This window comes from Eschscholzia californica, unplaced genomic scaffold, assembly GCF_041429995.1.
Source record: "Eschscholzia californica isolate CP2 unplaced genomic scaffold, dmEscCali1.0.p SCAF_3, whole genome shotgun sequence".
Taxonomy (NCBI): Eukaryota; Viridiplantae; Streptophyta; class Magnoliopsida; order Ranunculales; family Papaveraceae; genus Eschscholzia; species Eschscholzia californica.
In genome coordinates this window covers 10126156-10138832 of record NW_028238420.1, presented here as the reverse complement: position 1 = coordinate 10138832, position 12677 = coordinate 10126156, and the positions used below count along the sequence as shown (strand labels likewise).

General features: G+C 38.5%; 1 protein-coding gene and 1 non-coding gene across 2 annotated transcripts; both read right to left on the bottom strand.

The window, feature by feature from the left end:
* Positions 1 to 2974: 2974 nt before the first annotated feature.
* LOC147548291 (sugar transport protein MST6-like) lies at positions 2975 to 4886 on the bottom strand. The gene is made up of 2 exons (XM_086672241.1): positions 3691 to 4886; positions 2975 to 3590 (listed from the first exon to the last, which is right to left on the bottom strand). Exons 1-2 carry the CDS (start codon positions 4777 to 4779, stop codon positions 3141 to 3143), a joined length of 1539 nt encoding a protein of 512 aa, XP_086528367.1. The 5' UTR covers positions 4780 to 4886; the 3' UTR covers positions 2975 to 3140.
* Positions 4887 to 12461: 7575 nt separating this feature from the next.
* Positions 12462 to 12533, bottom strand: TRNAT-UGU (transfer RNA threonine (anticodon UGU)). Its single transcript has one exon. It is a non-coding gene; the product is annotated as a tRNA-Thr (tRNA).
* Positions 12534 to 12677: the final 144 nt, after the last annotated feature.

The window sequence follows — 12677 nt, the reverse complement described above, 5'->3', positions numbered from 1 at the left end:
TAAAAACCCACTTACACCCAACTAAGTTCTGATCAGGACAAGATGGGACTAGGGACCAAGTATGAAGATCTTCAAGAGCCTTGAATTCAGTAGCCATAGCAGTTCTCCATTTAGGATCCTTATTGGCTTGGGTGAAGCAAGTTGGTGTAGGAGGTAGATAAATAACACTTAGTGCTTCTGAAATAGGGTGTTTGGTGGTAGCTAAGAAGGCTCTAGGAGAGGAATTAGGAGAGAAAGAAGAAGAAATGGTAGGTGAACTGCCTGACATTAAGGGAAAATGATCTTCATCGAAAACCACATGTCTAGAAGAGTAGACTCTACCTATAGTAGGATCTAAACATTTATATCCTTTCTGATTTTGAGCATACCCAATAAATACACTCTTTGCTTCTTGGCTCAAGCTTATTAGTGGCATAGGGTCTTAGCCATGGATAGCAAGCACATCCAAAGGTTCTTCGAAAATCATAATATGGAGAAGAATATAATAGCTTCTCTAATGGTGAAGTAGAATCCAAAGTCTTTGTAGGTAATCTATTCACAATATAGTTAGCAGTATTAAGAGCCTCAGGCCGATAACCACTAGAAAGAGAAGATTGAATAAGGAAAGTTTTAGTGAGATCAATCAAATGTCTATGCTTAGACTCAGCTACACCATTCCGTTCAGGTGTGTGAGCACATGTAAATTGATGTAAAATTCCTTTATCTTGAAGAAAAACCTTGAGTGGAGTAGATAGAAATTCTCCACCACCATCAGTATGAATGGTTTTAACCTTGTTTCCTAACTTATTCTCAATAGTGTTCACAAAAGTGGTAAATGCAGAAGTAAAGTGAGACTTGTTTTGTAAGGGAATAGCCAACAAAATTTAGAAAAGTCATCTATCACATTAGCATAATACTGAAATCCAATAACAGAAGCAATAAGAGCAGGACCTCAAAGATTAATATGTAACAACTGTAAGGGAAGAGAAGCTACTGTAGTTGAAGAATGAAAAGAAAGTTTCTTACTTCTACTTAATTGACAATCAGAACAGAAGATTGGTTTAAGTGAGGTAGATGAAAACAAATGTTTTAACTTTTGCAAAGTTTGGAGAGAGGGATGTCCCAGCCTTTTGTGCCAAAGATCAGCTGATGTTGGTCGAGCAGTGAAAGCCTTTATTTGGGGTTTTGTACATAAAGATTATTTATTGAGTTAGAATATGATAGAGTCCTCCTTTAGCTGGCCCTTGGAAAAGAGTCCGATTCGACGTTAAATCTTTCACATAGTATTGAAAATGATCAAATGTTAAAGAACAATGATTATCTTTTGTAAATTTGTTAACAGAAAGTAGCTTTTGAAAAGCTTGAGGAACAACTAACATATTTTTGAGAGAGAAAGTGTGATTGTTGTTTCGAAAAGAAGAATTACCAGTTCTAGTTGTAATCAACCTTAATTAAGCTTAGTTGCTGAAATTGTTTCTTTTCCATTATAAGCAATTGAAGAAGGAGGAATAATGGTGGAAGCATCTGGTGTGATATGATGGGAGGCACCTATGACAGCAAACCATGGATTCTCTCTCAAAATATTAGCAGTAGCAAGTATAGCTGCTAGAACAAGAAGAAGAAGAAGAGTTAGAGAGAGAGTGAGAGATTGTCTAGCTCTGATACCATAGTGAAATCAATTCTCATTAAGTTCAAATGAACTGATTACAAGTGTTTATATAGATAGATTAGTTACAAATTATAAGAAACTCTAACAAATTCTGTGACGCCCCAAGCCCAGCAGTTACCGATATTGTCCTCCCTTTCGCCACCACCCTCGCACGAATGGTAGGAGGTTTTGTTCTTGGCGAGAGCACCACGGACTCCCCCAAAAGGCCTCGACACTTACCAAGCTTGAGCATACACCTATAGCCCAGGCTCCGGACACTCTCGTGAGCGATGTGGGACTATCACAAATTCTCTAACTCACAAATAACAACCAAATGTGATTATTATCCTATGCTATACAAGTGGACAAACAACCATCCAGCCTCAACTAACATAACAACCCAAAAGAGTTCTGATCCAGTGAGACTGCTGCAGCCATGAGTGGTCCAGCTTCAATTATAACTTTAGTATTCATACTCCATTAATAACAACTTTGCTTCTTGATCATAAGACGTTTAAAGATACTGTTGATATCATTGTTGATCGTTATAGAGACACGCAGATCTCTCTTGTTGCTGGTAAAAATGTTAACCCTTTTTCTCCCCTTTCTTCACCAAGTGTGAGGGTTTTGTTCTTCAGTGTTCAAGTATCCGATCTTTAGTTGTATTTGAAACTTTTTATTTTCAATCTTGCAAGGAGTGAATTCTGGGTTTCTGGAATTTTGTGGGTGCCTTTGGATTTTCCTTCTAAATCTTTGTTCTTGTATTGTTTCTAAATCTTTAGTTGTATTTGAAACTTCTTATTTTAAGAGTAACTATGTGTCTGCAAATTGAAATAAAAACTTTGCTTAACAACTATGTAGTATAAACCCTAAAAGTTTCTTAGATCTTAATGTTTTCATTTCGAATCTGTGACCCTTTTCTTGTTTCATAGATAGGTTAAAAGAAGCTGGATTTTGAGTCCTTGTGTTTTTTTTTCGCTTTGAAGTATTTGGAATTGAAGAACTCCAACGAGTAGTTATATGTTTGCCAATTCCTTTTGTGGATGCTACTCAGCAGAAAATTGCAACTTGTCAACTTTCAATGCTGAGTTCTTATTATTGTCATTAGTGTCCAAGAACAGCATATATAAGACCTAATTTCTTATACCTTCGACGCAGTACCCTATTAGCTTCGTACGCTTGTTATCATTGAGTAGTGACAGTAATTGCAGATATAATTTTTATGGTTGCAGTAGTCCTAGTTGTAGGGTCATTGAGTTATGGAAGAGCTACAAAATCTTAATAACAATATTGTTAGTGAAGGAAATTTTGTTTCTAATTTCGGTTCTCTTTTTTTTTTCAGTTACAACAATGAAGTGACATAATCCGAAAATAAAAAAAACAGATTCTACTATCTCCTTCATTAGCAAATTCTCAATAACGTGAGCTTTGGATTGAATCATTGTAAGCAATTGAACTACCCAAACAAGTATAACATCATTTATCTTCAAGATCGACTGCTATTCTGCAAACTTCATGTTTGAGAGTGGCGGTGACCGATAATGGCTTCCTCTGGGATGTACTTTCCCCAAAACCAATGTTTCTTCCAGACATTATTCATCTCTTCAATGGGTACATTCTTTGTCTCGGGCAAGAAGAAGTAAATGAAGAGTGTCATTAGGAAGACAAAGCCCGCGAAGAAGAAGAAGAGACCAAACTTCATGTGGCAAAGCATGTAAAGGAAAAGCTGGGCAATGATAAAGGTAAAGAGCATGTTTACCGATACATTAATGGCTTGTCCTGCTGACCTGATCTCTAAGGGAAAGATCTCACTGGGTACCAACCAACCCAATGGTCCCCATGACCAGGCGAATGCCGCCACGTAGGTACAAATCAAGAACAAGACCAGATACGATGAGGATTTTGACATGGATCCGACACCAGCTACCCCGAATTTCTCCCCGAGGATGACTCCTACTAGAATCTGGAATACAATATAATTGCAATATGTTAGGATGTATTATATATTTAGGCAGAGAGCGAGAGAGAATGAGAGAGATAAAGAGATGGAGAGAGGGATTTACCTGGCAGATGAGCATCTGGATGCCACCTTCAAGAAACAAAGCTCTCCGACCAAGCTTGTCGACAGTGGAGATGGAAACAAAGGTGGCGAGCATGTTCACAATTCCAGTAATAACGGCCGACATGAGAGATGCATCATCACCAAAGCCCAATGTCTTAAAGAGAACGGGAGCGTAAAACATGATCACATTGATACCCGTGAGCTGCTGGAAGAACGGAATAGCAATGGACATCACAAGTTGTGGTCTGTACATGGGTTGCAATATGTTCCTCCATGGATGTTCCACCTTCTTTGATGCTTCACTTGCCTCAATAAGGTCTTGAAATTCTTCCTCTACTTCTTCTGTTCCACGGATTTTCTTTAACATAACCTTAGCCTTCTCTTGGTGTCCTCTTTCAATTAGAGAGTTCGGGGTATCAGGGAGGAAGATGGAACCAACAGTCATGATGATAGCTGGTACAGCCGCAAGAGCTAAAGACAATCTCCAACCATATCCGCCTTTCATCTTGCTAGTTCCGTAGTTCACAAGATTTGCAATCAATATACCGATTGTGATTGCCAATTGAAATCCCATGTTTAATGCTCCACGGAGTTTTGCTGGCGCCATCTCCGATAGATAGACAGGGACAGACTGATTAGCATAACCGATACCAACACCAAGTAATATTCGACCAATTATGAGCATGGCGACATTTGTGGCTGCACCATTTAGAGCAGCACCACCCAAGAAGATAACTCCTCCTACCAACATGGAAACTTTCCGTCCGAAGACTCTTGTTGTTGCCGAGGCGAAAAAGGAAGCGACTAAAGCTGCAATGTAGAGGGAAGAAGTGAAGCTTGTTAACAACTGGCTGTTGAATTTACAGTATTGATTTTCATGTCCTGTTGCATTGTGCATTTTTGTGTATACAGATGGGAAGAACTTGAGTAGGAAAACATCCATGGATGTCACCCCTCCTGAAATTCCAAGATCATAACCAAATATGAGACCACCAGTGGCTGCAACGAGACATGTCATAAGCACGAACATGGTGACCTTCCCGCCATAATCTTTTACTGGTCCACCCGAAACAACAGCACCTCCAGCCATGTTACCACAATATGCAAAAGATCAAAAGGTATATGCTTCACAGGAAGGTAACAAAACCTTCAAACCCTCTACCTTTCTAGGTTTAGTTCCCGCTTAGATATTTTACTTTCCACTTGAATTAGTGAGGGTGATGTTTAAAGTCATCGATTCAACGTTTATATAACTCATTGTGTTGCTAAGAATAGCAGTAATCCAGCATGTTTAGATCCATACATAGATAATGCAAGGGTTTGGAAAGACTATTTTTGGTTGATTTAATTCAATCTTCCAACTTCTTATCTTTATGATTCAGTTTTTAGTTTTTTAATTTGTGGATTAAAATTATACATGATTCTGAAGTTTTCTATCCCACTGCTAGAGATAATTCGCTCCTCCTTGAGATGATAAAGATATTACAGAATTTCAGTTGTATTCCTTGATTTATTAGGTTGTTACTGTTGTAATTATCTATCTAATTTACAGATAATTGATAAGCCAATGAACTGGCAATAACAGACTTAGGTAGTCTTTGTTTTTAACAAACTTTTGATGTTCTTATAAATTGCTTAGGGACAACAAATTCTATAAGAATCTCCATTGGCAATAACACTTTTTTTCTATATGCAATTGATATATTGATATAACCTTGTTGGAAGAAGTTCCAAAGGAGGTTTACTATCATTGAAAATTATGAATTCTTAACGACGCATGAATAAGAATGAAAAGAAAACTAAAATTTAAATACTTTATTGAATTAGTTGTTGATGTAATTTAATGATCAAATAGAGCTATTATGTCTCCAAACATTAAACAACTTAAAGGTTTAAAAACTTAACCAAAACTGCTTAGCTTTAGGGTTCAACTGAACCATATAATACAGGGATGGGTTTCTTCTATTCCGAGGAAATTTCTAAATCTTATACCAACTAGGATAAATAAACACTCTGCAGAACAATATGAAACACGATAAATATCTGACCCTCAATAAGAAATTAGAGGAGTTATTTAGAATGCAAGAAAGTATGTGGAAAGAAAAATCTAGAAACAACTATGTGAATTTAGGAGACAAAAATACTAAGTATTTTCATTCTTTGGCTATTAATAGGAACCGAAGTAATAGAATCCACTCCATTCGAGATAGCAACGGTGACTAGAAAATGGAGGAGAGTGAAATCTATGAACTTCACAACCCATCTCCAAGGTATTGCAACCTCTAGAAATACTTCCACTTTGCAAGTCATTACGGATCTCTTTCATCCTTCTATTTCTAATGATCGATATAGTGCTCTCTCTGCTATCCCAAGTAGAGAGGAAATTGACATGGCCACTCAATGGCTTAAAACTGAGGCGGCTCTAGGGCCGGATGGTTATCCTCCTTTCTTCTTTCAATCTGATTGTTATACGGTCCAATCGGATATAGGCGAGATTTTGTTCGTAATAACTTCTTTGTGAACGCTACCATCCCGATCAATACCAACCATAGTCATATCTGCCTATTGCCGAAAACTCTAATCCCAAAAGACCGTCAGATTTCAGACCTATACGCCCTCGTAATACTACATAGAAGATCATTACTCCAATGTTTCATCATAGATGATTTTAATATTTTACTCCCATGTCATTTTTTTTATTTGTGTTTAATCTTTATGACTTAACTGATATTTTTAGTGGTAAGTTTAAATTGAATTATTATATTAATTTCTTAAATTAGATATGACTATAATAGTTCGCCCCCCCTCCAACGAAAATTCTGGTTCCGTCCCTCGTGACTTGAAGGTGCTTCTTGATGCAAGTGGTATAAGTTTAGGTGTTCCTGTCTCATGGCGACCATCTCCCTCTTGGACTTCTCGGCCATAGTATTAGTGGGCCTGACGACCAGGTTTCTACATTAGCGTAGTTTCCAGTCTTAGTATTTAGAGTTTCCATATTTAAGAGTCCTAACAAGCAAGGAAAGTATCCTTAGTAGTTATCTTCTTTCTGTATTTGAGTCTAACTAGGAAAGTATAATCTCTATATAAGAGAAGTCAGTCTGTCTTGTTAAGCATGAATTGAATGATCAAATACAAAAACCTCCTTGATTGCATCTTCTTCCTTTGATTATTACAGTTATTACAGTTTATCTTCATTTATTATTGTTTGTTCTTAGTTTTATCGATGAATTCTATTAGTTTTACGCTTCCGCCAAAATCTACATCAGCTGGTATCACGAGCTTTCAAAATCCTGAGCAAAACGAGACAAATTTTTTTCCACCAACAATCCATCCGGAAATAATTAAGGTCTTTAAATCACGATTAAAAATTCACAACAAAGTCTTTTCATCATTGATAATGGTAGTGAGGAAAATATGGTTCCTCGTCGTTTAGTCGAGGTACTAAACCTTCCAACAACTGACCACCCGGTTCCATACAAAATCGGTTGGATCTCTATTCAAAAAGAGTTGTTCGTACAACAACAATGTTCGTTCTCTTTCTCCATCGGTTCGCATTATCATGACTCCAAACTTTGTGACGTATATAGTAGACATGGATAATTGTCACATTATCTTTGGTAGACCATGGATCTTCGACGTCGATGCTACTCACCATTGTCGTGATAACACCTTCGAATTCGCTTGGTCCCGGAAAAAAAATTACACTCCTACCACTACCGGACGAACCGATACAACATTTGAAGTGAAAGTCGTCCCCTTCACAACCCAATACGCTACCGCAGAGAGGCTTCCTCCTCGCAACGAAGGACGTCTCCCCCACCAACAGTACACCGAATCCCGCGGTGCAAACCTTACTCGACGAGTATAAGGACCTGGTCCCGTCCCTCTCTCCACCATCCTTGCCATTATTACGATATATTCAACACCAAATCGACCTTATTCTTATTCCAGGAGAGAACCTACCAAACTACCCCATCACAAGATGAGTCCACATGAACACAAGTTACTCCAAGAACAGGTTGAGGAATTGATAGATAAAGGGTTTATTCGCGAAAGTCTTATTCCATGTGCGGTTCCAACACTATTAGTTCCAAAAAAAGACGGAACCTGACGAATGTGTGTTGATAGTAGAGCTATCAACAAGATCACCATAAAATATGCTTTTCCAATTCCTCGGCTAGAGGATATGCTCGATCACCTTACAGGGGCTACTGTATTTTCTAAAATCGATCTGAAAGAAGGTTATCATCAAATTCGGATTCCAGAAGGAGACGAATGGAACAACTTTCAAGACAAAAGAAGGTCTTTATGAGTGGCTAGTCATGCCCTTCGGTCTTTTTGATGCACTTAACGCGTTTATGCATTTCATGAATCAGGTCCTCAAACCATTCTTGAAAAATTCGTGGTAGTATATTTCGACGACATCTTTATCTTTAGTAAGTCCAAAAACGAACACCTCCAACACATTCAGGCAGTTTTCGAGGCAGTGCGTCATAATTCTTTATAATGAATGTTCCGAAGAGTCACTTCTTCCTATATGAGGTTTATTTTTTAGGATTTACTATCGGCAAAGATGGCATGAAGGTCGATCATGCTAAAGTTCGAGCTATTCCGGAGTGGCCAATTCCTTCCTCCCCGTATGAGGTTCACAGTTTCAATGGGTTAGCCTCTTTCTAAAGACGATTTATATGGGATTTCAGTACTATCATGGCTCCACTAACGGATTGCTTGAAAAAAGGTAAATTTTTATGCGGAGAACCACAGGAAGAGAGTTTTATTATGATTAAACAACGACTTTGTTCAGCACCAGCTTTGGCTTTCCCAGATTTTTCCAATTTTTTTGAGGTCGAGTGTGACGCCTCCGGACTCAGTATTGGGGCGGTGCTCTCCCAACATAAAAGACCAATCGAATTCATGAGCGAAAAATTACGAGAAGCAAGACGTAAGTGGACTTTATATGAGTCCGAATTTTATGCGTTGTATCGTGCTATTCGCCATTGGCATCACTTTCTTATCGGGGTTGAATTTGTCCTATTTACGGACCACAAGCGTTACAAACACTCAACGATCAACGGACGGCAAACCCAATGCATATCAGATGGATTTCGTACATCCAACGTTTCATTTTTGTGATTAAACACAAGTCGGGAACGTCCAATACGGTGGTCGACGCACTAAGCCGACGGGCGAGCCTCCTCACGACGATGATCGTCCACATCCCGGGCTTCGAAGTCATCACCAAACACTACAAAGATGGTCCCGATTTCAGCTCGGTTTGGGACGACTGAACCAATAACCGTTCGTCAGCTGATTTCTTTATTTCTTCAGGTTATTATTCCGCGGGCAGCAGTTGTGCATCCCCAATTCCTCCCTTCGCGAACATATTATACGTGAACTACATAATGAGGGACATGTCGGACGAGACAAAACGTTCACTTTAGTATCTGAGCGCTTCTACTGGTCGAAGCTAAGGCGAGACGTCTCTCGTCTTGTAGAGAGGTGTTATACTTACCAAACAAGTAAAGGCAAAACACAGAATACGGGTATTTATACTCCTCTACCGACTTCGGTTACTATTTGGGAAGATCTGTCAATGGACTTTGTACTTGGACTTCTTCGGTCACAAAAGGGGCGAGATTCGATACTGGTTGTAGTTGATTGTTTCAGCAAGATAGCTCACTTCATTGCATGTAGAAAGTCGGACAATGCATCCAATATCGCGAATTTATTTTTTTGGGAGATTGTTCGTCTACATGGGTTACCAAAGAGTATTGTTTCCGATCGGGACGTGAAGTTCAGAAGTCACTTTTGGCGCTTCTTGTGGAAGCGACTTAACACTAAACTGAACTTCAGTAGTACTTGTCACCCACAAACAGATTGGCAAACTGAGGTAGTCAACCGTTCAGCAATTTACTTTGTTGTATTACTAGGGACAAGGGTATTAATTGGGAAACGACCCTTCCACACGCGGAGTTTGTGTATAATAGTTTTATCAATAGAACTACGAAGAAAGCTCCATTCGACGTCGTATACAAGTCACCACCAAAGCATGTGATGGACCTCGTTCCACTACCGTCCATTCCGAAATTCGACTCAACCGCAAACATGTTGGCATCCCATATCCTACGTCTACACGTTAAAGTTCGACATAATATTTCGGTAGCCAATTCGGCTTACAAAGTTTCGGCAGATCGCCATCGACTTCATAGAAATTTCGAGGTCAGCGATTCAGTTATGGTTTATATTTCTAAACAACAAGCTCCAGTAGGCACTTATAAGAAGCTAGGTCAAAAGAAATTCGGTCCTTTCAAGATCCTCACGAAAATCAACGACCATGATTTTGTTATCGATCTCTCACCAGAATTCAATCTTTCAAACACCTTCAACGTCGCCGATATCTACCTGTATTGTCCGAATGAACCGCTCTATGACGACACCAACTCAGGAGCAAGTTTTTCCTCAGCGGGCAAGTATGATGGCGACCATCTCCCTCTTGGGCCTCTCGGCCATAGTATTAATGGGCCTGACAGCCAGGTTTCTACATTAGCGTAGTTTCCAGTTTTAGTATTTAGAGTTTCCATATTTAAGAGTCCTAAGAAGCAAGGAAAGTATCCTTAGTAGTTTCCATATTTAAGAGTTTTCGTTTGTCTTGTTAAGCATGAATTGAATGATCAAATACAAAAACCTCCTTGATTGCATCTTCTTCCTTTGATTATTACAGTTTATCTTCGTTTATTATTGTTTCTTCTTAGTTTTATCGATGAATTCTATTAGTTTTACGCTTCCACCAAAATCTACATCACTGTCCCTATACACCATAATAATATGGAAGGGCTGAGAGGAAAATAGGCACATCACTAAGGTAGTAATATACTCATGCTTCAAGCTTAAAAACTAAAAAAATTCCGGTTTGTAGCTTTCTCTATAAGAATCTACATAGTCACTAGACTTCCAACAAAACTATTAGACAGTAAATCTCCTTAGGAAGTCTTATTCCATAAGTAACATATATATTCTGATCGGGAAGTATTTGGTTGTGCGTTCTTGTTAGAAGTGACTCGAATATGGATTGTTATCGAACCTGGTTTACGACCCGCCAACCCGTTTACAAGGCAATGTAAACGGGTTATGTGAAGCAAGGTTGTGAGGCAAGGCTGGTATGCGAAGCAAGGCTGTGAGGCAGAGCTAGACTCTGAGACAGAGCTGGAATGCGGAAGCTAGGCTTATGTCGGTGATTAGTGTTATCCGTGTATAATGTCGGTTGTAGAGAAAGTCGGTTGTAGAGATTCGGTGAGGCGGTGGGATTAGAGTTTAGTGGCTATATAAACAAACCCTAAGGAGATATCACTAGCACAATCTCACGAATCTCTTGTGTAAACTTGTTTGCTTATCATAGTGGAAATCATCGTGCCGTTATCGCCGTGGAGTAGGTCTCACCAACCGAACCACGTAAATCTCTGTGTTTTGTTCTTGATTGTTCTTTACCATTCCTATTGCTTGTCTTGGATTACTCGTATTGATCACATTAACCCCGATTGGCATAACAGTTCTTTCCTAAGTGCTACTAGATGCGATAACCTCCTTACCAAATCCAAGAGATGTATTTTTCTTAGCTACAACTTGATTCACAGAGGACATAAGTGTCTAGATGAATTTGATGATAAAGTCAATATCTCAAGAAAGGTAGTTTTTAATGAAGAATACTTTCCTTTTTCCTATTTACATGTTACTTCAACTGAGAAGCCTAGAGAAATGCATGTTAAATGTACCTATAATGGTGATCAATTATCCGAAACAGAATTTCCAAAAAATTGGTTAACAGGCGATATTCAGATAAAATTACTTTTTCCTTTTTGTTTGAAACCTTGCATAGTTCTAAGTTACAATCCCACCTTAGAGATCCAATGAAACAAAGAAAGAGAAAAAAAAGAGCATTTGTGTTTTTTAACTGTTTGGGGGAATGGAAACTGAGTTCCTGTTTGGTTCTCCTCGAAAAAGACCTTTTTTGGAACTCATTTCTAAAGAACTCCATTTTTTTTCCCAGATTTTGTTGCCATTCCAATTTGGGTCACTTCCACTCATATCCCACCAAAAGGTGTTAGACTTCAGTTACCTATTAAACATCCATGTCATTCTTCTTCAGTATCCGTCTCTTCTTAGATAGCTCCTCCATCTACGGTTCGCCTTATGATTACAAGATTGAGAAATGATATACAAAAACCAAAGTACACACCCGATCATGTCTCACACTTTACAACTTCTAACCATATATCTTCTACTCATCTTGCTTTACTTGATCACCCTCAGGAGCCTACAACATATAAGCAGGCAGCTTCTAATCTGAAATGGATCTATGCAATGAATGAAGAATTTTCTACTCTACAATGGAACAAAACTTGAGAGATTGTTCCTTATATCTTCCATGAATGTCATAGGATGTAAATGGGTATTCAAAGTAAAGTATAGGTCAGATTCTACCATTAAGAGGTATAAAGGTCATTTCGTCGCAAAGGGCTTTCACCAAATGGATGGATTGGACTACTTGGAGACTTTCAGTCTAGTTGTCAAAGCTGCAACCATTAGGACTGTTCTTTCTATACCAATATCTAATGGTTTGTCGAAAAATCAAATCGATATTCGGCCTTTCTCCATGGTTTTTCGGAGGAGAGTGTGTACAGAACCTAAAAGAAATTTAAAACACTTATGAAAACTTTAGCATCATCATTGAAAACTATGTATTTGTTGCTACAGAATAATTTCTGTACAAAAAAGTGCCCCCATGCAGGATCGAACTACAGACCTCCAGTTTACAAGACTGGCGCTCTACCACTGAGCTATAGGGGCTTTTGATTTTACCCTCTCATGATGTCTTAATTTATCCAATACCACCGGTTTTAAGGGTCAGAGATAAATGTCTCTAATTACAAATCTATAACATCAAAAGGAAATATCTTATTTACTTTTAAGTGAGATCTTCCAAAATCTTAT